This window comes from Ceratotherium simum, chromosome 12, assembly GCF_057802395.1.
Source record: "Ceratotherium simum simum isolate JZ-2026a chromosome 12, ASM5780239v1, whole genome shotgun sequence".
Taxonomy (NCBI): domain Eukaryota; kingdom Metazoa; phylum Chordata; class Mammalia; order Perissodactyla; family Rhinocerotidae; genus Ceratotherium; species Ceratotherium simum.
In genome coordinates, this window is record NC_141911.1 from 53,698,429 (window position 1) to 53,724,427 (window position 25,999).

Here is a 25,999-nt window from a genome sequence, read left to right on the forward strand (position 1 = left end):
TTCTCGCCCTAATTTTATTATGCGGGAAAACCTAAATCCATGTTACATCCACACATATTATGAAAACTATAGGATAAAGGTACATAAAAGCTGAAAAATTTTCAGTGTTTTTCAAACATATCCATATAAAAGTTACTAAATCTATAAAATGTTTAATTTAGGGGCATATAAAAATTAAAGTGGCCTGACAATTGTACTGTAGTTGTAAGACATTAACATTTGGAAAATCTGGGTAAACAGAGTAGATGGGAATTTTCTGTACTGTTTTTGCATCTGTTTTAAAGTTTCATTTCAAAACTGGAAAGCTAAATTTTCAAAATAAAAAGTTAAAAAAGAAAAATTGTAAAATTAAAGTTAAGAAAGTCACTGATAGCTCAAAAAATAAGAGTAATAAAAAGAATACAGAGGCAAGGACTTAAAACTTACATCAACACGGAAGTCTTCTAACCTCTTAAAGCTACAGAGGTATTCCTGAAGTTTTGGGTCAATCAACTGTGTCTTAGATTGAGAATATTTTAGATAAGCCCAAAACTTTTCTAATCCATACAGCTGACCTAATAACAAAGAAGAGTATACATGATAAGTTATATAGAATTTTAAAGAAATGACTCATATTGAACATGATCCTACCAGCAATAAACCATTTATCTCCCAATATACACTTTATCTAGATCTTGAGAATAAGACAATGTAATGAATAATAGCAGCTAACATTTGAGCATTTACTTTGTAACAGGTATTATTTAAGTTTCTTGTTATATATTAAACTAATTTGAACCATATACAACCATATACAACCCTGTAATATAGGTGCTCTTGTATTTACTGATGAGTAAACTGAGGCTAACAAGGTTAAGTAACTTACCCAAGGTCACACAGTTACTAAGTAGTGGAAATGGAATTCAGACCTAGGGATCTAGTTCAGAGCCTGCACTGTTACCCATGTGCTATTCTGCCTTTCCAAGCACACCTGCTGATGTTAACAGAATTTTCATGTCATGGAATATCAGTGAGTAGTCATGTTTGTCAAGGGAATAATGACAAAACACAACTCCATAAAGGAAACACTTGGGAGCAGTTATTTTTGCACACCTCAGAGTAAAGGCCTTCTTACTATATGGTGCCCCACCCTTCATCAAGAACCATAATAGTTGCCTGAAGGTCTTAAATCATCTGCCCTGAAGAAAAAAGTTATGAACTCCCTCCCTATTTATTGACAGACTCAGGTTTACAATTTCCAAATGGAATAAGATTATCGTTTTGTTTTGTTTTACCAGATTCGTAGTCTTTTTTGGTTTCTTCTTGGAAATCCTTAAAAATTTCTTGTCTGAATTTTTTTTCCAGTCCATAACTATAAAACCTGAACAGACATTCTAATCCATACCTGTGAAAAAGAAATAAAAAGTTCATAATAAAATTTTTGCTATGACAATGCAAACATCTCATATTTAGCAGCATTGATACAAGCAAACATGGCACAAATAATCCCAAACAAAAAATGTTTAAATGTATGTAATTTTTAGTATGCAGATTTTTAGCTGAAGTGATAATTAGTAATCCATAGCTGGCTTTGCTATTTTTGTTGACTCAGCCATAGCACCTCATAGAGGTATACTGGGAACCTGCAGGATGAGAGGCAGCCAACTAGAGTTGGCTTTTTTGGACAGAGGATCTCTCCCTGGTATTTCTGAAGAACTGGTCAAAAGATTTAGTGACAAATTGGGTACATTTTAGATTTTTCCCAAACTAAGGTTTATAATAGTGTTTGTGCATGGTATTAAATGCTCTTAAATATAATCTTTACTCTAGAAAGATAAAGACCATACTCTTGTGCCCTAGATCCTAGGTGTAGTTGACCCATTCAACTATAAACGGATGAACCTAATTAAATGGCTCCTAAGAGATCCTTCTTGCTTTAGTTATAAAGTACATCCAATAAAAGATGTTTTTCTAAAAGAATTGTATTCACAGGGCTGGCCTGGTGGCGTAGTGGTTAAGTTCGCACGCTCCACTTTGGCTGCCCGGGGTGCACAGGTTCAGATCCCAGGCACGGACCTAGGCACCGCTTGTTAGGTCATGCTGTGGCAGGCATCCCACATACAAAGTAGAGGAGGATGGGCGCAGATGTTAGTTCAGGGCCAATCATCCTCAGCAAAAAGAGGAGGATTGGCAGCAGAAGTTAGCTCAGGGCCAATGTTCCTCACAAAACAAAAAAAAAAGTAAGAAGAAGAATTGTATTCACTACATAAATCAGAAAACAAATTTCCTTGTTTCCTCCTATACCTACCTGGAGAACCTGAAACAAGTTTTGGACAGTGGATCAGCACACCACATGGGCCCAACCTTCAACTGATAGTGATGAGCAGAATCCATGAGAGTGGACAAGGTCAAGAGAACTGCAGTAAAAGGACCACATCTAGCTCACTCAACTAAAACATGCCACAATTAAAAGATTCTTCACTTAGAAGTCTTAAGTTGTTCTGGGTGCCTCAGTAGTGTAGAAGCTACAGTTTCTTCATTACTGTTAACATAATGTTGCCTGGCTGTTATTCACAGGAAGAATTCACAGGTGTGTGTGGGTGTGTCTTTTGTAACCAGCTTATTTACAAGATGGAGAGTGATGGTCTGCTCAGAAGAATAAATAGGTTTCCTGGCAAGAAGCCAAGAGAAATATGCACAGCTACCAATCCACATGCTAACGTGAACTCTTTGCTTTGGTAGCCATAAGTGGCACTATTCTTTGAGCTTGCATGACTGAAGAACTAAAGGAACACCAGCTCAGAATGATAAATCTGCCTTTACACTCCTCTTAGAGGATATTATATTGATTATCAGTGGTTCTCAACCGTGGCTACATATAAGAATCATCTGCAGAGCTTTTAAAAAATATGATCCCCAGGCCCTGCTCCAAACCAATGAAATCAGAATCTTTGCCGGTGAAGCCTAGGAGTCTTTCTTTCTTTCTTTCTGGAAAGCAGAATTGAGTACTTTTGGTTTTTCTCAAGTAAATGACATTTTAGAGGAATGTGAGAATACTTAGATTATTGGCAACGCCAATAGACTACTATAATATTTAGATTTTTACTCTTATTTTTCAGCAAACTAATTCCAAAGACCAGAAGTATCACATTAATAACATAACCCAAATATGCAGCTTAACTGCTGGATGGAGGAACAGGGGCAAATGACTAGCCTCTCAGTTGTCATTTACTCACTTACCCCTCACTGTGAGATAGCTTAGATGAGTGGAAAACATAAAGGCTGAGAACCAGAAAGAACTGTATTTGAATTCTAGGCTTGTAATTTTATCCCTGAAAATGGGGATAATAATATCCTACTTTTCAAGAATAGATAATATTTGTTAAGCCCTTAGACCAGAGCTGGCACATTGAGGATATGTAATAAATGTTATTTCTCTCCTTCCTTCCTGAAACCATCTTACTGCTACTTTCAGTCAATGAACATTTAGCACTGATCTTCCTAATTACAATATCCATTTATTGAGCACTTACTATGTATCAGGAAACATGTTAAGTCATTTACGTGTTCTGTTTCATTTAATCTTCACAATAACCCTATGAGGGTATCTACCATAATTTCCCCCACTTTATAGATAAAGAACCTGAAGCTTACTGGGATTATAACTTGCCAAGATCACAGTAAGTTAATGAGCTGGGACTCAAATCTAGGTCTGATTTCAAAGCCTTCAAGTGCTTAACCACTGCGCTATACTTCCTAACGAACAGCTAATCCAGTCTAGTCATGAACACTGTAGAAACAGACCCAACATTATAAAACGGTATTAAAAAGCTTTTAGAAACATACACAGAATATACAGGAACACAGAAGAACTCCTAACCTAGACTTGGGTAGGAATGGGATCAAAAAAGTTATTAGAAAGTCCTGAGGAACAAACAGAAATTGTTTGCATAAATAGCACAATATGCTGACATTAATTATAACAATGGCTTTCAAGCTTTTCTAAGCCCAATAGTAAGAAAAATATTTTACCTTGTGACCAAGTCAACACAACACTCACATATGTGTGTACATAAAAGCATATATAAGTTTTGCAAACAATTCTTAAATTTGCATGAATGTATGAATTGTGAAACAATGTTAACTTCACTATGTTCAGCGCAGTCTGATATTTTCTACTGTATTTTTTTAAGCAAGTCAGAACCACTAAATTGATTGCACAGCCCACTAATAGGTAGCAAACCACAACTTGAATGAGGACATCAAGACCAGAAATGTCAAATTTTGCCTTTTGTGCCAACTCTGGTAAACTGGCAGTAGCTATTAAAGCTATGATAAGAAGACTATAAATCTGAATTCAAGAACAATCTTGAACAGCGCTGGGACTAATTAGAGATGTCAGTAATGGACAAATAGAGGTACACATGCCATGTATCTGTATTCGTGATCAAGATAAAGATTCTAGATGGAAATTACATGGGCTTTATTTTTATACAAGTCAGTGCAAACGTAATTTTTTTTCAGAAAAATTTATTTGCAGCATCTTATATTCCTCTCAAAGGTCTTAATATCTGATTAACAATATATACTTATTTGAGATTTACAAGAGGAATCCATTTTTAGAACTTGAAGAAGGGTAACTTAGGTAAATATTCAGTGGAAAATTATCTTTTTTCTTCTTTCCATCCCTCCTTTTCTCCCTTTTCTCAGGAATAAACAGCTTGCGTGAGTCCACTCTATGTTCCTTCTCACCCTCTCGGTCTGATCTCTACTCAGCCCTATAGGCACTCTCAAAATTTCCCCAGAGCATTTTTCAAGGAAGCAAGGTCTCACCTGGACAAAAAGAATGAGTTAGCAAAGCAGAGAGGAAGAAGAGAAGCAGCAGCAGAAGTAAGATCATGTACAGATTGCTAGAGGCCAGAGAGCTCGGTTCATCCAGAGAACACACAGTTCTGTACCACTGTTGCCCAGAGGACTAGAGAACTAGCAGCAAAAAAATGAGACTGGACAGGTGAGTCGGGACATATCATGAGAGGCCTTACCTTTTCTTGGCTCAAGGAATCTTAACAACTGGTTTGGCTCTAAGCATGTATCAATTTGGGGATGTATACACCCATGCAAGGGAAGTTGTAATGGTGGGAGCAAGAGAGAGAAAAATCTCTTTCAAATTTCATTTGGCCTTTGTGCCAGCCCCTAACATGGTTCCAAATGATCCCACCTCCTGGTATTCACAACCTTGTGTAGTCCCCTCCTACACTGTACCAGGGTTGGTCCGCGTGAATAATACAATATGGCAGAAGTGATGATATGTCACTTTCAAGTATAGGTTATACAAGACACCTAGGCTTGCTTCCATCTTGGAAGTTCTCTCTCTTTCTTAGGTCACTCCCTCTGGGTGCAGTCATGTTGTGAAACACCCTATGGGGAGGCCTATGTGGCAAGGAACTGAAGCCTCCTTCCAACAGCCATGTGAGTGAGCTTGAAGAGGATCCTCCACTGAGTCAAGTCTTCAGAGACTGCAGCCCGGTGCAACACCTTAACTGCAATCGCATCAGAGACCTCAACCAGAACCACCCAGCTAAGTTGTCCGTGGAGTCTTGACCCTTAGAAACTGTGAACTGTAGAAACTGCAAATGTTTCTTGTTTTAAGCTTGTGAGTTTTGGGGTAATTTGCCGTGCAGCAATAGAAAACTAATATAGCCCTCCCTCCAGTTCTGTTGTACTACTTTCACAGTTCAAAATCGGGCTACTTCAGTACTAGGTTTTTGTTTTTTTTTTTTTGTGAGGAGGACCAGCCCTGAGCTAACATCCAATGCCAATCCTCCTCTTTTTTTGCTGAGGAAGACTGGCCCTGGGCTAACATCCATGCCCATCTCCCTCCTTCAGTACTAGTTTTTAAATTATTTTTTTAAAACTCCCTCCAAGTGTAAAAATATGAGAAAATATTTGACCTGTAGTTTTCTTTTGCATCTTCCCAAGCAAGTTGTCTAAATTCCTCATACATTTTTTTATTGAAGTGATCTCTGAGGAAAAAGGACCAGAAACGAAAGAGGGTATTCATTTCTTGGGACTGGCCAATTCCCAAGCGTTTCCTCTCTGGAAAAAGTTAAAACAATAAAATTATTTTTATTAAAGATACTTATTAAAGTCAAAACAGTAGACATTTTATATATAACAACTTTATATATAACGTTTTATGTAACTTAAAGAAAGCTGAAACACATTAATCCCCAAAATGTATTTGGGTTTCTTCTAAATAAAGGACAAATATTAATCCATTTTCTGACTCACTGCTCAAATTTAAGCATTTGTCAATAGCAACAAGAACATACTAAACTTTATCTCCTAACATATCGAAGCTACAAAATACATGAATAAAGAATCTATATAAACACATTTACTTAAGGTAATTATAACAAAATAAAAGAATATCTTAACCTGATAGTAAATGTCACAATTTGAATTTTTTAGAATTATATTTTAATTTTACATATAGCTATGTAAAGGATAAGCATCTTACCACTTAGGCATCTTCGACGATACTTGTGGTACACTTGTTGGGTAAAGCCATTTTCCTTCAAAAGTTCATGAGATGGGTGCTGAAATTTTGGGAATGACTGAGGAGTACATCTGTAACTTCCTACTAGTGGTGCACCTTCTGAAGGCGAAGCATTTGAACTGCTGTTTGAGGAGGAGGAAAAAAGCCTTCAAACTGAAATATTAAGAACCAAATGTTTAAACCAACTTGCACTAATTGTTTGTTATTGCGAGTCTGAGCAGTGAAAAAGACATTAGTCTCTAAACTCTCCTAAACTAATGACATACAAATCTGCATATGAATTGCAATTTATGTCCAACACACAGGTAAATCCAAAAGTTGATAAAGAACATGGTTATAAGTTCTCAACTAAAACAAAAAGTAGAAGCAGATAATTGAACAGCTAGCTTATTCCTTTTCTAAATCCATTATTAATTTAGTTTAGATTAGCTTATTTTTTTCTTACAGTACTGGAGAAATTTTCAGTTTTCATGAGTAATTAGGTTAATGATGTAAATTGAATAAGTGGAAATGAGGGATAAAATCTGGCACAAAGGCAATAATTTCATATCCCAAAGACATACCTGCAATTCCGTAAATCAGTTCCACTTCTGAAATATCTCCTAAACCTGTCTTCTACTTTTCATTTGCACTCCATTATTTAAATTTAAGCTTTCCTCCTCTTTCACTTGAACTGGTCTCCTTGTTTTTCTAATCTCCCTCCTCTATCTTGCCACCAATGTGATCTTCCTAAGACATTGATCTAAATCAGTGGTTCTCAATGGGTGGCCTGTGGATGCTTGGAGGGGTGCCTAAGAATCTTTCAGAAAATCTGCAAGGTAGAAACTATTTTCATAATAATACTAAGGTATTATTTGCCCTTTTCACTGTGTTCACATTTGTACTGATGGTACTAAAGCAATTACAAAACTGCTGATGCAAATTGAGGCAGTGGCACCAAACTTTACTTACTAGTGATTGTATTATTCACTGCTATGCACTTGCAATTTTTAAAAAATGCCAGTTTCAACTTAAGATGCCCTTGATAAAGCAAAAAAAAAAAAATTAACTTTATGAAATCTCAACCCTTGAGTACATATCTTATTGTGTGTGACAAAATGAGACAGAAGCTTTAGTTTTGCCAAATGAAAAGTTCTGGATATGTTTCACAACAAGGTGAATAAAACTTAACAATACTGAACTGTACACTTAAAAATGGTTAAGATAGTAAATTTTATGTTGTGGTTTTTTAATCACAATTAGAAAAAAATGAGATGGAAGCATAAAGCACTTTTGCAGCATATCGAAGTAGGATGGTTGTTGCTATGGACTGAATGCTTGTTGAATTCCCAACCCCCAATGTGATGGTATTAGGAGGTAATTAAGTCACGGGGGCAGAGCTCTCGTGAGTGGGATAAGTGCCCTTATAAGAAGAGACATGAGGGCCGGCCCCGTGGCTTAGTGGTTAAGTGCGTGCGCTCTGCTGCTGGCGGCCCGGGTTCGGATCCTGGGCGCGCACTGACACACTGCTTCTCCGGCCACGCTGAGGCCGTGTCCCACATACAGCAACTAGAAGAATGTACAGCTATGACATACAACTATGTACTGGGGATTTGGGGGGAAAAAATAAATAAATAAAAATCTTTAAAAAAAAAAAAAAAAAAAAAAAGAAGAGACATGAGAGAGCTTGCTTCTTCGCTCTTTGCTCTCCGCCATTTGATGATACAACAAGAAGATGGCCATCTGCAAACCAGGAAGTGGGTCCTCACCAGACACTGGATCTGTTGGCACCTTGATCTTGGAACTGAGAAATAAATATTTGTTGTTTAAGCTACCCAGTCTATGGCATATTTGTTATAGCAGCTTGAACTAAGACAGTTGTCTTAAGTCAAAACACTTGTGTGATAAAGTTGTGAGCCGAACTGGTTGATTTTTTCATGGAATATCATTTTTAATTAGAAGAACAATCAGCAAATTATGGTTATTCAGACTTCCTTTTGTGTCAGACATTTCCTTGAAAAATGAACAAAATAAGTCTGTAACATCAAGGAAAAATCTGAGCTTTCATGCTAAAATTAGAATTTTGGAAACCTTGTATTTGTCACCATGAGCTTAAAAGTTCCCACTAATACCTAAAGACTTTTCCAATGAAATCAGTGGTGATTTTTTTTAGGAGTTTGTGTGTGCCTGTCTGTGTGTGTAGTAAAATATACATGATATTTATAATTTTAACCAGTCTTAAGTGTACTAATCATCAGCATTAAATATTCACAATATTATATAATCATCACCACTATCTACACCTAAAACTGATATCCTCAACAAAAACTCAATCTATTAAACAATAACTAACACTTTCCCCCTCCCTTCAGCCCCTAATAACCTCTATTCTACTTTCTGTCTTTGAATTTGACTATTCTAGGTACTGTCCTATAAGTGGAATCATACTATATTTATCCTTCTGAGTTTCCCTTACTTCACTAAGCATGTTCTCAAGGTCCATCCATGTTGTAGCATTAATCAAAATTTAACTCTTTTATATGGTTGAATCATATTCCATTGCATGTATATACCATATTGTGTTTATCCAATCATCCGTTGATGCACATTTAGGTTGTTTTTACCTTTTCATTACTATGAATAATGCTGCTATAAACATGGGCATAAAAATATCTGTTTAACTCCTGTTTTCAATTCTTTTGGATATATACCTAGGAGTGGAATAGCTGGGACATATGATAATTCTATATTTTAACATTTTGAGAAAATGCCAAACTGTTTTCCACAGTGGCTGCAGCATTTTATATTTCCACGAGCAATGCACAAGGGTTCCAATTTTGCTACATCCTCACAAACATTCATTTTCAGTTTTTTTGACAATACATATCTGTATCAGTCAACTTAGGCTGCCATAACAAGATATCACAGACTGGGTGGCTTAAACAACAGAAATTTATGTTCTCCCAGTTCTGGAGGCTAGAAGTTCAAGATCAAAGTGCCAGCAGTGTTGGTTTCTGGTGAGACCTCTCTTCCTGGCTTACAGAGAGCCACCTTCTCAATGTGTCCTCACATAGCCTTTCCTCTGTGTACATGCAGAAAGAAAGAGATCTCGGGTATGTCTTCCTCTCTTTATAAGGACACTAGTCCTATTGTATTAGGGCCCCATCCTTACTACTTCATTTAACTTTATCTCCTTAAAGGCCCTATTTCCTAATACAGTCACACTGGGGGTTAGAGCTTCAACATATAATTTTTGAGAGACATAATTCCGTTTGTAACACCATCCTAGGGGGTGTGAAGAGTTATCTCATTGTGATTTTTGATTTGCATTTTTCTAATGATTTAATGATGTTGAGCCTCTTTTCATGAGCTCATTGGTCATTTGTACATCTTCTTTGAAGAAATGTCTATTCAAATCCTTTGCCCATTTTTGAATTGGGTCTCTTTGTTGTTGGTGAGCTGTTGGAGTTCTTTATAAATTCTGGATATTAATCTCTTATCAGATGTATGATTTGCAAATATTTTCTCCAATTCAGTAGGTTTTTTCACTCTGATAGTATCCTTTGATACAGAAAAGTTCATAATTATGACGAAGTACAATTTATCTATTTTTTCTTTTGTTGCCTGTGCTTTTGTGTCATACTCAAGAAACCACTGCTGAATCCAGGGTCATGAAGATTTTTCCCTATGTTTTCTTCTAAGAGTTTTATAGTTTTAGTGCTTAAGTTTAGGTCTTTGATCCAGTTTGAGTTAATTTTTTCATATACGATGTAAGGTATGGATCCATCCTTTTGCATCTTGGGTATCCAGTTTTCCCAGCACGATTTGTTGAAAAGATGGTTCCCTCCTCCATTGAACAGTCTTAGCACCCCTGTTGAAAATAAATTGACCATATATGTGAGGGTTTGTTTCTAGGCTTTTATTCTATTCCATTGGTCTATATATCTGTTCTTATGCCAGGATCATACTGTTTTAATTACTGTAGCTTTGTAGTAACTTTCAAAGTCAGGAAGTGTTAGTCCTACAATTTAATTTTTACTTTTTAAGACTGTTTCGGCTTTTCAGGGCACCTTACAATTCCATATGAATTTGAGGAAAAGCTTTTCCATTTCTGTGAAAAAGGCTGCTGGAATTTTGATAGAGATTGTGTTGAATCTATAGATTTCTTTGGGTATTACTGATGTCTTAACAATGTTAAGTCTTCCTATCCATAAATATGAAATGTCTTTCCATTTATTTAGGCCTGCTATAATTTTCTCAGCAATGTTTTGTAGTTTTCAGCATACAAGTCTTTCCTCTCCTTGGTTAGATTTATTCCTAAGTATTTAATTCTTTTAGATGCTAATGTAAATGGAATTGCTTTCTTAATTTCCTTTTTCTTTTCTTTTTTTTTTTTGTGAGGAAGATCAGCCCTGAGCTAACATCCACGCCAATCCTTCTCTTTTTGCTGAGGAAGACTGGCCCTGGGCTAACATCTGTGCCTGTCTTCCTCCACTTTACATGGGACGCCGCCACGGCATGGCCTGACAAGTGGTGCGTGGGTGTGCGCCCGGGATCTGAACCCGGGCCGCCAGCAGCGGAGCACACGCACTTAACCACTACGCCACAGGGCTGGCCCCCTTAATTTTCTTTTCAAATTGTTCAGTGCTGGCATATAGAAACACAACTGATTTATGTGTGTTTTGTACCCTGCAGCTTTGCCAAAATTGTTTACTAGCTTTAGTGTCTTTCTTGCTGATTTGGGGGGATTTTCTATATATGGAATCATATTATCTGTGACTAGAGATAGTCTTAACTCTTCCTTTCCAATTTGATGTCTTTTCTTCCATTTTCTTCTCTACTAGCTCTGGCTAGAACTTCCAGTACAACACTGAATACCAATGGCAAAAGCAGCTATCGTTGTCTTGTTCCTGATCTTAGGGGGACAGCTTTCAGTATTTTACCATTGAGTATGATGTTAGCTGTGGGTTTCTCATAAATACTTCTTATCATGTTGAGAAATTTTCCCTCTAACCCTGGTTTTCTAAGAGTTTTTAATCATGAAAGGATGTTAGATTTTGACATATGCCTTTTCTGTGTCAATTGGGATAATCACGTAGTTTTGTCCTTACATTCCTACATCCAATGTAATGTATTACATTGACTTTCTTATGTTGAACCACTTTTGCATTACTGGGATAAATCCCACTTGGTCATGGTGAATAATTCTCTTAATATGCTGTTGGATTTCATTTGCTAATATTTTGTTGTTTGTTGTTGAAGACATTTGCATCTATATTCATAAGGATTACTAGTATATAATTTTATTTTCTTGTGCTGCCTTTATCTGGTTTTGATATCAGGATAATGCAGGCCTCACAGAATAATTGTTCCCTTCTTTTTGATTTTTTGGAAGAGTTTAGGAAGGATTAGTGTTAATTCTTCTTTAAATATTTTATAGAATTCACTGGTGAAGCCCTTTGGTCCAGAACTTTCTTTTGGAGGGGGGTTTGATTACTGATTTGATCTCTTTACTTCTTATAGGTAGGTTGAGATTTTCTATTTCTTCATCAATCAGTTTAGGTAATTTGTATGTTTCAAGGGATTTGTGCATTTCTTCTAGGTTATCTATTTGTTGATGTATATTGTTCATCGTATTCTCTTATCTCTGTAAGGTCAGTAGTAATGTCTCCATTTTCATTTCTGATTTTAGTTATTTGCATCTTCTCTTTTTCCCTCGGCAGTGTAGCTACAGAAAGGTTTGTCAGTTTTGTTGATCTTCTCAAAGGATCAACTTTTGGTTTCACTGATTTTCTCTACTGTTTTTCTCTTCTCCATATTGTTTATCTTTGCTCTAGTCTTTAATATTTCCTTCCTTCTGCTAGCTTTGGGTTTAATTTGCTCTTCTTTTTCAAGTTCCTTAAGATGTAGTGTTAGGTTACTAATTTGTGATCTCTATTCTTTTTAAATGTAGGCATTTACAGCTATAAATTTCCCTCTGAGCATTGCTTTCTCTGCATCCCATAAGATTTGGTATGCTGTGTTTTCACTTTCATTCATTTCTAAATATTTTCTAATTTACCCTGTGATTTCTTTGTTGACCCATGGGTTAAGAGTGTTGTTTAATTTCACATACTTGTGGATTTTCCAGTTTTCCTTCTGTTATGGATTTCTAAGTTCATCCCATTGTGGTCAGAGAAGACACCTTGTATGATATCTCTTTTTAAATCTATTGAAATTTCTATTTTGGCGTAACATATGGTTTATTGTGGACAATGTCCCATGCATACTTAAGAATACGTATTCTGCTGTTGTTGGATGGAATATTTTAAATATGTCTGTCAGTCTAATTAGTTTATCACGTTGTTCAAGTCCTCTACTTTGTTACTCCTCTTATGTATGGTTGATCTATGCATTATTGAAAGTAGGATACTGAAATCTCCAACTATTCTTGTAGAACTGTTTATTTCTCCCTTCAACTCTGCCAATTTTTGCTTCATATATCTTGAGGGGGCTGTTTTTAGTTACATAAATGTTTATAATTGTTATATCTTCTTCTATATTGAGCCTTCTATTGATATATAATGTTCTTATCTCTTGTAATCTTTTTGGATTTAAAGTATATTGTGTCTGATATTAAAATATCCACTCCAATTGTCTTTAGGTTACATTTGCATCATTTTCCTATCCTTCCTTTTTTTTTTTTTTTTTTTTAATTTTTTATTTATTTATTTTTCCCCTAAAGCCCCAGGCGATAGTTGTATGTCATAGTTGCACATTCTTCTAGTTGCTGTATGTGGGACGCGGCCTCAGCATGGCCGGAGAAGCAGTGCGTCTGTGCGCGCCCGGGATCCGAACCCGGGCCGCCTGCATCGGAGCGCACGCACTTAACCGCTAAGCCACGGGGCCTGCCCTCCTATCCTTTCACTTTCAATCTATTTGTGTCTCTGAATCTAACATGAGTCTCTTGTAGACAGCATACAGTTGGAGCATGTTTTTTTAATCAATTCTCCCAATCTCTGTCTTTTGATTGGACAGTGTAATCTATTTACATTTAAAGTAATTACTGATAAGGAAGGACTTCTGCCATTTTGCTATTATTTTTCTATATACCTTATAGATTTGTTGTCCCTCATTTCTTCTTTTGTGTTTTTTCCTGAGTAAAACATTTTGATTGCCTTCTTATTTCCTTTTATTTTATATTCTATAGATCTTTTCTTTGTAGTCATCATGGGGATTACACTTAACAGTAACCCTGCTCTTATACACATCCGATCCCCGCTTTTTGTTACTGATGTCACAGATTAAATCTTTATACACTGTATACCCAACAACATAGATTACTAATTTTTTAATGCATTTGTCTTTTAAATCACGTAGAAAGTAAAAAGTGGAGTTACAAATTAAATTACAACAATACTGGCTTTTATAACTGCCCATGTATTTACTGTTCCTGGAGATCTCTTTTTTTTTTTTATGGCTTCATGTTACTGTCTAGTATCCTTTCATTTCAAACTGAGGACTCTCTTTAGCATTTCTTGCTAGGCAGGTCTAGTGGTAGTGAACTCGCTCAGCTTTTTTTTTCATAGACTTTATCTTTTAGGGTAAATTTAGGGCCACGGCAAATTGAGTGGAAGGTACAGAGAGTTCCTTTACACCCTCTGTATTCCCTGCTCCCCACACCACAGCCTCCCCCACTATCAATACCCAGCACATCTAGCACCACAGTCGTACATTTGTTATAACTGATGAACCTATGCTGATACATCATAAATACCCAAAGTCCATAGTTTACATTAGGGTTCACTCTTGGTGTTGTATATTCTGTGGCTTTGGACAAACGTATAATGACAAGTATCCATCATTATAGTATCATACATAGTATTTTCACAACCCTAAAAATTCTCTATGTTCCACCTATTCATCCCTTCCTCCCCATAACTCCTAGAAATCACTGATCGTTTTACTATCTCTATAGTTTTATTTTCCAGAATGTCAAATATTGGAATCATACAGTATGTAGCCTTTTCAGATTGGCTTCTTCCACTTAGTAATATGCATTTAAGCTTCCTCCATGCTCATTTCTTTTTAGCACTGTGTTATATTCCACTGTTTAGATAAACCATAGCTTGTTTATCCATTCACCTACTGAAGGACATCTTGGTTGCTTCTAAGTTTTGGCAATTATGAATAAAGCTGCTATAAACATTCATGTGCAGGTTTTTGTGTGGACATAAGTTTTCAGCCCCTTTGACTAAGTACCAAGAAGGCGGATTGCTAGATCATAAGGTAAGAATATGTTTAGTTTTGTAAGAAACTGCCAAACTGTCTTCCAAAGTGGCTGAACCATTTTGCATTCCTATCAGCAATGAATGAGAGTTTGTGTTGCTCCACATCCTCACCAGCATTTGGTTTTATCAGAGTTCAGGATTTTCGCCATTCTAATAGGTGGGTGGTACAATCTCACTGTTGTCTTACTTTACAGTTCCCTGATGACATATGATGTGGAGTACCTTTTCATGTGCTTATTTGCCATCTGTGTATCTGCTTTAGTAAGGTGTCTGTTTAGGTCTTTGGCCCATTTTTAATCAGGTTGTTTGTTTTCCTATTGTTGAGTTTTAAGAGTTCTTTGTTTATTTTAGATAACAGTCCTTTCTCAGATTTGTCTTTTGCAAAAATTTTCTGCCATTTTGTGGCTTGTCTTCTCATTCTCTTCACAGTGTTGTTTGCAGAACAAAAGTTTTTCATTTTAATGAAGTCCAGCTTATCAATTTCTTCCTTCATGGGTATTGCTTTTGTTGTCATATCTAAAAAGTCATCATCCAGGGGCAAGCCTCGTGGCGTAGCGGTTAAGTGCGTGCGCTCTGCTGCTGGAGGCCCAGGTTCGGATCCCGGGTGCGCACCGACACACCACTTGTCAGGCCATGCTGTGGCAGCGTCCCATATAAAGTGGAGGAAGATGGGCACAGATGTTAGCCCAGGGCCAGTCTTCCTCAGCAAAAAGAGGAGGATTGGCATGGATGTTAGCTCAGGGCTGATCTTCCTCACAAAAAAAAGAAAAAAAAGAAAAATAAATAAATAATAAAAAGTCATCATCCGATCCAAGATCATCTAGTATTCTCCTGTTATCTTCTAGTTTTATTAGTTTTGTGTTTTATATTTAGGTCTGTGATCCATTTTGAGTTAGTTTTTGTAAGAATGTAACTGTCTAGAATCTTTTTTTTTGTCCTGCACGTGGATGTTCAGTTATTCCAGCACCATTTGTTGAAAAGACTGTCTTCACTTTGCTCCTTTGTCAAAGACCAGTTGACTATATTTATGTGGGTCTATTTCTGGGCTCTCTACTCTGGTCCACTGATGTATTTGTCTATTTTTTTGTCAATACTACACTGTCTTGATCGCTGTAGCTTTATAGTAAGTCTTTTTTTTTTTTTTAACTTTTACTTATTTATTTATTTATTCTTTTTTCCTCCAAAGCCCCCATAGATAGTTGCATGTCATAGCTGCACACCCTTCTAGTTGCTGCATGTGGGACACGGCCTCAGCATGGCCAGAGAAGCGGTGCATCGGTGCGCACCCGGGATCCGAACCTGGGCCGCCAGCAGGGGAGCGCGCGCACTTAACCGCTAGGCCACGGGGCCGGTCCCTTTATAGTAAGTCTTGAAGACAGATAGTATCAGTCTTCCAACTTTGTTCTTCTCCTTCAACATTGCGTTCACTATTCTGGGTCTTTTGCTTCTCCATATAAACTTCAGAATCAGTTTGCTGATAGCCACAAAATAACCTCCCGGAACTTTGATTGGGATTGCATTGAATCTGTAGGTCAAGTTGGGAAGAACTGACATCTTGACAACATTGAATCTTTCTATCCATGAACAGGAGATAGCTCTCCATTTATTTAGTTCTTTGATTTCCTTCATCAGAGTTTTGTAGTTTTACTCATATAGGTCTTGTACATACTTTGTTAGATTTATACCTAAGTATTTCTTTTGGGGAGGATAATAATGTAAATAGTATTTTGCTTTTAATTTCAAATTCCACTAATTCATTGCTGGTATATAGGAAAGTGACTGACTTTTATATATTAACCACATATCCTACAATCTTGCTATAATTGCTTATTAGTTCCAGGAGCTTTTGTTGATTATTTCTGATTTTCTACATATACAGTCATGTCATTGGTAAACAAAGACAGTTTTATTTCTCACTTCCAAATCAGTATACTTTTTATTTCCTATCCCTCAGCTTTTGTTTATCTCTGAAACTCTGCCTCACTTTCACAGGGCACTTTTGCCAGATATAGAAATTTGTGGTTGACAGTTTTTTGTTTTTTGTTTTTTCTCCCCAGGACATTGAATCAATTCACTGCCTCTGGCCTCCAAGAAGTCTGCTAGAAATTGGCTGATATATTTACTAAAGATCCCCTATAGATAATGAGTCTCTTCTCTCTTGCTGCTTTCAAGATTCTCTCTGTCTTTGGCTCTTGACAGTTTGATTATACTATGTCTCGGTATGGGTCTCCTTGGGTTTATCCTAATTCAAAGTCACTGAGCTTATTAGATTTGTAGATGCATGTCTTTCATCAAATTTGTGAGGTTTTCAGCCATTATTCTTTCAGATGTTCTTTCTGCCCCCTTTTCTCTCTTTTCTTTCTCAGATTCCCACAATGTGTATATTGGTCCAGTTCATGGTGCCCTATAGGTCCCTTAGATTCTGTTCACTTTTCTTCATTCTTGTTTTCTTTCTGTTCCTCAGACTCGATAACTTACATAGTCCCATCTTTAAGTTTGCTGATTCTTTCTTCTGTTTGATGAAAGCTGCTTTTGAACCCTCTACTGTATCTTCCATTTCAGTTATTGTACTTTTCAGCTCCAGAATTCCTTTTTGGTTCCTTTGTGTAATTTCTATCTCTTTATTAATAATCTCATTTTCTTCATACATTGTTTTGTTATCTTTGTCTATGTCTTCCTTTAGCTCTTTGAGTATCTTTAAAACAGTTGTTTTAAAGACTTTGTCTAGAAAGAATGGCATCTGGGCTTCCTCAGGTACATTTTCTGTCAATTTATTTTGTTCCTTCAAATGGGCCATAGTTTCTTACCTCTTTCAATGCCTTATGAGTTTCTGATGAACACAACATTTGAATCTTATAATGTGGTAACACTGGAAATCAGGTTCTCCATCTTCCCCAGGGTTTGCTGTTTTTTCAATTGTTGTAGGGTGTTTCTGTGCTGGGGATAAAACTGAGGTGAAAGCTTAAAGTCTCCTCAGGTCTTTTCTGAGCCTGCATCTGTCCTTGTGCATGTGCAGTAGTTTTCTAAATTTCTCTCTATAAATGTTTGTTTTTGAATGTCCAAAAAAGTAGGACATTCAGACAGTGGAGATGAAACAATGACCAACAGACTCTGTATTTGCAACTTGTTGATCAGAAGCAGCTAGCAGTCAGAAGACAGAACTCCAATATTTGGAGGACAAGGTCCTTATTACCCATCCTGGCTCCAGCAAGCCACACCAGAAATGTGAGATGCCATCCTCCCAAATGCCTGTCACAGGGCTGGGGAAGTGGGAGATGGGTAGCTGCTACTGCACCAAAGGCTGACATCGATCAATATTAACCACAAGTTACCAGCCAAGCTTTCCCCTGGAAGCTTTAAGTGTTAAAATAGACTCCAGAGTTCCAAAATAGTCAATGTAGACAGTTTTTGCCAGTATAATTTTTGTCTAAGTGGAGACACAGATTCCTGATCTTTCCCATTCTGCCATCTTCCTTGACATTACTCTCTTTAGTGGTTATTTTTTAAAATGTGATTTTTTTGAAACTGTATATTGAAATAGGTCAACATTTATAAGTCTGCATAAGTCAGTGAATCAATTTTTCCAAATGACCAATGCATGATGTTACAAAAGCATGCATAGGCAAAAGATACATTCAAAGTGTAAGATAGTCCAATGGCTTTTAATGCAACAGAGTATGAAAAATTCACTGAATATAAAAAGGTCATTGATATGGTTTCAGATTCCACATTGCAACTAACTTTTAATAAACCACCACTTGTTCAGCTTTGGTATAATATCAAAGAATACCTACAATTATCTGAAAAGGCTATTAAAATACTTCTCCCTTTCCTGGATTTCACTCCTCCACTTCAACAAAAACAACAAATTACAAGAAGACTGAATATAGAAGCAAATAAGAGAATCCAGTTATATCAAGCCAAACAAAAAAATTTGCAAAACTTTAAAACAATGCCACTCTATTCAGGAAACTTTTGTTTTGTGAAACACAATTACATTTCATAAAAATATGTTATTTATGTTAACACATAATGGGTTTATGATCGTTCTTTTTAAATGAACAAATACTTAATTTTTTTCACTTTTACTTTTTAATTCAGTAAATTATATAACTCCTATAAACAAAAGCTCTTTGAGGTCCTCAATAATTTCTGAAAATATAAAGAGGTCTTTAGACCAAAAAGTTTGACAAGCATTTAACTAAATCATATCACTTTTGCTGTTCAAAATTTATTACCTACAGAATAAGCCCAATTTTCTCAGCAGGACATTCAAGGGCCTGATCAAACCCTGACTTAATTTTTACAAGAATCATTTCTCATAAAATCCTATTAATAGTATACTCATATCTTATGCTTCAGGCACAAATAAGTTATTTGCCTTGTGCTACACCACCACATATTTTCACATTTCTGGTAACTTTGCTATCTCCTCCCTCATGAAATCCTCTACCTCTATTGACCTGTTGAAATCTTACCTATCCATCAAGACTGATATTACTGGCCATGCCAAGTGTAGTTTCTCATGAGACCCCACAGTTGGGATGAATCTTCTTGCCTTTCTCATAATAGCTGGTTTGAACATACACACACTAGAATTATATCTCAATCAGAATTCTCTCTCACACTAGACTGTAATCTCACTAAAGGCATAAAATATATCTCTCACATCTTAATAAACCATTCCACCAAATACAGAGCTTTTCATACAGTAGGTATTCAACAAAAATTTGTGGAAGAATGAGTAAAAGTTTAACTTGCTTATGAGTAAGCAGTGGTACACTTAAACCCCAAACTCCAAGAGACACCTCTTTTTCCTATGTGGTTAATTAATATTTTACATGTAAATTTCCTAGGCTAATATTACTTTTCTAACCAAGCAAAACCATTTGAAATTTAAGAGTCTCTTGGAAAAGGATAAGCCTGCTTTGAAATGTCTCCATATCATTAGGAATCATTTAAACCAAACAATCAGTGTGCATTCACGCCTCCAACACAAACCAGGAAAAAATTAGAGACATTAAGTTATACAGAGTAGTTCTATACTCAACACCATTTGTTCATACAAGGCTACAAAACAGCCTCCACATGGGGTAGGTAGTTTCATTCATGTGGTCATTATTGAGTGCCAACTATGTCAGGCACTGAGGTTCTGCCATCCACGAATTTACTATCTGAAGAAGACATACACAAACATTTAAATAATGCATGTAAAACATTTAGCACAGTGCCCGGGGCATTTATTGAAAGAATGTAATAAGTATTAGTTAGCATTAAATAATTTCAGTATAATGACTCTACCTTTACTGACACACTTATCACAAAGAGCCAGAAAAAAACAGCTTTCAAAAGAAAGGGCAGTGAGAGATAAGGGAAAGCAAAGATAAAGAATTCCTCTCAGTACAATAGAAGGCAAAGTCACCTGCTGAGAAATATGGGGTACAGATAAGTTCAGGAGCATCCCCCTGTGAGGAAGTCAATTAGAGAAAGTAAAAGAATTGCAGATGTCACCGGGGATCTAACTACAACTAGAGTACATTAATCTATACTAATATCAATCAGCCTAGGACTGACTTTGGCAACATTCTGAAGAGTAGGAACAAATATAATGGAAATAGATCTGGGTTTACTCAGTTTGAAACTTGGAAAGATGAGAGTCATAAAATAAGTCTAGGAGCAAGAATCTACAATTCAACAAAAATTTATGAGACACACACTAAAAAAATTAAAACTCTTAATCAAAAGATAATGCAGTAAACAGAACGAGACAGAGGACCCACCTACTGGCATGATCACAGCATGGACTGTAAAATAACTATGATTAATATGTTGAAGAATTTAATGGAAAAGGAGAACATGCATGAACAGAGAGAATTTCAGCAGAAAAAACAAAAAATATTTTTAAAAAGTCAAATGCAAAATATACAAAGCACAATAGCAGAAATGAAGGATTCCTTTGATGGGCTTTTCAGCAGACTGGACACAGCTAAGGAAAGAATCAGTTAACTTCAATACAGGTCAATCAAAATCATCCAGCGTGAACTACAAAGAGAAAAAGAGTAGAAAACAAGATCATCCAAGAGCTGTGAGGTATTAACAAATGGTCTAATGTACATGTAATTGGAATTCCAGAAGAAGGGGGAAAAAAAACTAAAAAAAAAGGGCAAAATACATTTGAAGAGATAAAAATTTTCCTAATTGAACGAAAGACAACCATAAATCCAATAATTTCAGAGAACCACAACCAGGATAAATACTTTGTATGTGTGTATACACACACACATATATACATACACATATCTCTGTATCCATACCACAGAATTCTATACTCAATGAGAATGTCTTTCAAAATGAAAAAACGTTTCCTGATAAACAAAAGCTGACAGAATTCATCGCCAATAGACCTATACAACAAGAAATGTTTAAGAAACGAAGAGCACTGCAAATGGTAAAAATGAGAGTATTTTTTTTTTTTAATAATTTTATTTATTTATTTTTTCCCCCCAAAGCCCCAGTAGATAGCTGTATGTCACAGTTGCACATCCTTCTAGTTGCTGTATGTGGGACACAGCCTCAGCATGGCCGGAGAAGCAGTGCATCGGTGCGCACCCAGGATCAGAACCCGGGCCGCCAGCAGCAGAGGGCACACACTCAACCGCTAAGCCACGGGGCCGGCCCAAGAGTAAATATTTTTAAAATTTCTTTTCTCATGTTAATTACTTTAAAAGATAATTGTCTAAAGAAAAACAATAACAAAGCATAGCACAAAGCATGGGAGGAAATGGAACTTTACTGTAGTAAGGTTCTTATACTATATGTGTAGTGGTACAATATTATTTGAAAGCAGACTATAAGGTAAAATGTATATTGTAAACCCTAGAAGACCAGTAAAAGATAAGAGATGTAACTAAGAAGTCAATAGTTGAGATAAAACAGAATCATTATAAAAACTCGACTGATCCAAAAGAAAGGAAGAAAAAAGAACAAAGGATAGATAAGACAAATAGAATATAAGATGGTAGATTTAAATCCAACCACATCAATAACTAATGTAGATGGTCTAAACATATGAATGTTGATAGTGGGGAAGGCTGTGGTGTGGCAGGAGGGAAACCAGGGGGTATAAGGGAACTCTCTCTACCTTCACTCAATTTTGCTGTGAACCTAAAACTGCTCTAAAAAATAAGTCTATTAAAAAAATTCACCACTGGGATTATTGTAAATACTTGTCTGTCATCCCTGAATTAAGCCCCAGAAAAGTAGGGACTGTAGCTATCTTGTTCTCTGCTGTATACTCAGTGCCTACAAATGGCCCAACACATTGTAAGTCCCGGTTTTCCTGGTACATTTTACTTCTGGGGGAAGGTGGAGTGATGGCTGGGAATGAATAAATCACTATATAGATGTATTATTAACAACAAAAAATATTAAGTGATAAAATATGAATCTTAAGAAACATATTCCCAACTAAATGTTAGAATTAAATGTTCTAACTAAACTAAATGTTATTGACTAAACATTTTTCACCATTATCTGTAAATGCACTGCTCCAATAAAAAATTCTCTGGGAAACAAACTCTCAAAATCGCTTAGAACACAAAAATAACTATTAGTATACAATCGGTGTGCAGAGTAACATATACACATTTTATGTTTTAAGGCCAATATAGCTAATGAGAACAAAATGTGAAAGTATCAAATGAATATCACTGGAAAGATAGACTTGAAGATTTTCAGATCATGATAAACTCCTTAGCTTTTCTTTGAAGGAAACTAATTAATCCTTCCCTTCTAGTAACCAGCCAAAAGATATTTTTTCCTAAAGTTTTCAATTGGAAAGTCAATCAGATAATTATTCCGAAAATATCTATATAAACACAAGATACATTTTCAAGAAAAACACAAAGCAGTTAGTGGTAACTGACCTCTGCATCCACTCTACAGGACAAAACATACCATACTACGTTGCATATAAGTGGCACTACAAAAGGTTTGCTCTATCATCTCTTTTGATGTAAATAAGTCTTTTTCTTTTATTAAAGTTAAAGAAACACCATTTACTGCTAATAATCAGCTTATATAAATTATTTCCCCAAAAAGGAAAAATTCCAAAATAATAATGTTTTATTTCCATATTCTTTATATAGTTTGAATAGATTGTTTAGCACACTAATTCACTAAGAACTTACTATGCCACTAAGAATCTGGAATCTTTCCAAAGATAATAACTTTCCTAGACCTAAATATTTTTTATCTAAGAGTACAAATTTGTGGAAACTAGTTTAAATGGAAAAAAATAATTGTTTTACCGAATTATTCCTCAATGTACTTATTGTAAAACTGTCTCACTTATTTCCCCTTCTCTGGCTTCTTTTTAATATTTTCATTGTTCTATAATTTGCTAACATATTAATTTTTAAATATTACCAAATATCTACTTAAGTACCTGTTTTGAACAAACTTAAAATCAAGAACAAAGCAAGTTTGACAGATATGGTACCTGACAGAGGATGTTCTTGGCCCATGATCTCTGGAATCCATTACCCAACCAACATGACACTCTAGAGGGGGATTTGTACTATGTCTTGTTTTTCTCTTTCTTGGACTCTAAAGAAAAAGAAGTCAAACATTGCAATTACTTTCAGTAGTGGGAACTTCACAAGTAAATTAAAACCCTCTGACTGTAAACCAACTCAAACATTTTCATACTGTGGATGACACATTATGAAATCATATGAAGTCACAAAACTCAAACATCTCACATACCAGTTACAAAACTTAACAAACAAGACCTTTTGCTAGTTTTCAACACAAGGATTAAAGGAAATACAACTTAGTATGATTTTTTTGTTACACCTCTGATAGACTTTAATTATACTACCCAATTGTAAAGAAGTTATTCCTTAACCTGAAAAAACATCGCTATGGTAAAATGTAATTTTTTAATGAACTCTTACAATCTAAAATATACATTTTTTAATGTGACAGAAACTAAAGTCTCATTCTGTAATGTGAAAGGATACAAAATGCAGGCTTTATATTCCTGGTTCTTTTTGTACCTTTACATCAATGGCTTTTGGTTCTTTAACAACAGGATAAAATCTTGGTGTTTTGTTTGGATCTTGTAACCTGGGTGTTCGAGGTGTTTTGGGTATCCCTGCAGGATAAATTCTAGGAGATTCTGGAACTGCTGCAGGCAATGAACGGGCCACTGTTGCTGAAGATATTTCTGAAACATGCAGCAGCTTCTGAGCCAATTCATCAGTCAAATCTGAGGAATAAAAAGCTGTTACAAGTATTTAGATGCTAGGAAAATATTTTACTTCGAGAACCAGGATAATTCTGAAATTCTCTACTCTCATAAGATTTCTTTCCATTAAAAACCTTTCGAATATACAAGAAAGAATAAAAAACAACAAACACCTGTCTACACATCACCTAGTTTTTCTAAATTTTAATTTTGCTATATCCGCTTCTAACTTTTTTTTATTTTTATTTTTTTGCTGGGGAGATTCGCCCTGAGCTAACATCTGCTGCCAATCTTCCTCTTTTTGTATGTGAGCTGCCACCACAGCATGGCCAGTGACAGACAAGTGGTGTAGGTCCACACCTGGGAACCGAACCCAGGCCACGGAAGCAGAGCACAGTGAACTTAACCACTAGGCTACTGGGGCTGGTTCTAACTTTTTTTAAAGAAAAATAGGCTGAAGCCCACTGTGTAATCTTCCCTAATCCCGTTTTGCTTTTCCTTCTCAGAGATAACCAGGCTGTTAAATTTGGTATTTTTATCTATTACCATATACATGTAATAATATTATTTTGCATACTTAAAACTTTGTTTCAGTAACATTAAACTATATTAAACAATATTTTGTTTGCGACTTTATTCAAGTCCTATTTGTATAGCTTTGGTTTGTTCATTTTCACTGTAGAATGTTATGCTGTTATACAAATATAAAATCCATTCTCCTGAAGGTGCACATTTATATTATTTCCAAATTTTTGGTACAATCAACAGTGCTGCAATTGACATTGTTGAACATGTCTCTTTGAACAGATGTGAACATTTCCCTAGGATTTATATCTGAAATGGAAATGCTAAGTCAAGTGGTTTGTGCATCTTCTGACTTACTGAATATAGCTGCTTTCTAGAGTGGTTTCACCAATTTGTACTCCCACTAGCAGCATGTAAAAAACCCAGCGATTTAACATCTTGGTCAAGACTGGGTTTTGTTAAGACTTTTAAATGTTTTCCCATCTCATGGGATTTAAACGATACTTGCATTTCCTTCGTTACTGGAAAAGTTGAGCATATTTTCATATGTATAGTTATCACTCAAATTTCCCCTTTTGTGAGCCTGCCCTTCATATTCTTTCACTATTTTTCTTGTGGGTTGTTTTACTTATTAGTTTGTGAAAATCTTATGGTAAGATACTAAGTAAGCAAGCAGATGAATCAAGCAGTAGTATCAAAAACGTAGGCTCTATTTCTATATGGCTTTTCTTCAGACTTATTAACTTCTTTTGATTCATACAACTATCTTTTGTTCATTCATTCACCAAATATTATTGAGTGCCCACTATATGCCAAGCACTGTTATAGATACAGGTTTGTAAACTCAAAAGTAAACTTATCCACTCTACTACTGAGTCTCCCTGTCTTGCCATTTCCACTCCCAATCCATTTCCCTTATTGTTACTAGAATGATTATTCTGAGGAGCAAATTAGGGCATTTCATATTTCTACTTAAAATTCTTTAGTGTATCCCTTTTGCCTCTAGGAGAAGTCTAGGCTCTTTGTCATGGCTTATAAGACCTTCTTGATTTTGCCTCAACTATTGTCATTCTCCACTTGCATCTTGGTGCCCCAAATAGCAACCTACTTGTTGTTCCTGTTTTCTTGCTTCATATCTTTTCATACTCTTTTTCCTCTGTCTGAAAATCCCTTTCCCTCATCTTTTCACACCCAGCTGAACTCATATCTTTCCTTTAATACCCAGTACAGATGTTACTTTCTCTGGGAATGTGAAGCATTCCTTGAACATCTTCTGCCAACAGAATTAACCAATTCTTTTTTGTGCCACCTCTGCATTTTATCCATTTCTTGTGTGACTCATTAAATTAAAATTTATTTTCTTACATATCATCTCATTAGATGCTAAGAACAAGTCCCAGTGCTGTCCTGGAAGCAAGAGTCACAATCTTATATTTG

General features: G+C 35.9%; 1 protein-coding gene across 3 annotated transcripts in view; it reads right to left on the minus strand.

Moving 5' to 3' along the window:
* The window catches only part of LARP1B (La ribonucleoprotein 1B), a 128,325-nt gene that overhangs the window by 4,049 nt on the left and 98,277 nt on the right, over positions 1 to 25,999 (minus strand). The window contains exons 13-18 of one of the 3 annotated variants that reach the window (XM_087437627.1): positions 23,847 to 24,073; positions 23,288 to 23,394; positions 6,500 to 6,660; positions 5,931 to 6,075; positions 1,275 to 1,384; positions 427 to 554 (exon numbers count right to left, since the gene is read on the minus strand). In XM_087437627.1, coding sequence (XP_087293753.1) covers positions 427 to 554; positions 1,275 to 1,384; positions 5,931 to 6,075; positions 6,500 to 6,660; positions 23,288 to 23,394; positions 23,847 to 24,073 — 878 coding nt within the window. Of the gene's footprint in view, positions 1 to 426; positions 555 to 1,274; positions 1,385 to 5,930; positions 6,076 to 6,499; positions 6,692 to 23,287; positions 23,395 to 23,846; positions 24,074 to 25,999 lie in introns of those variants that run through there. The other 2 variants (XM_087437628.1, XR_015553830.1) reach the window with 2 other exon arrangements.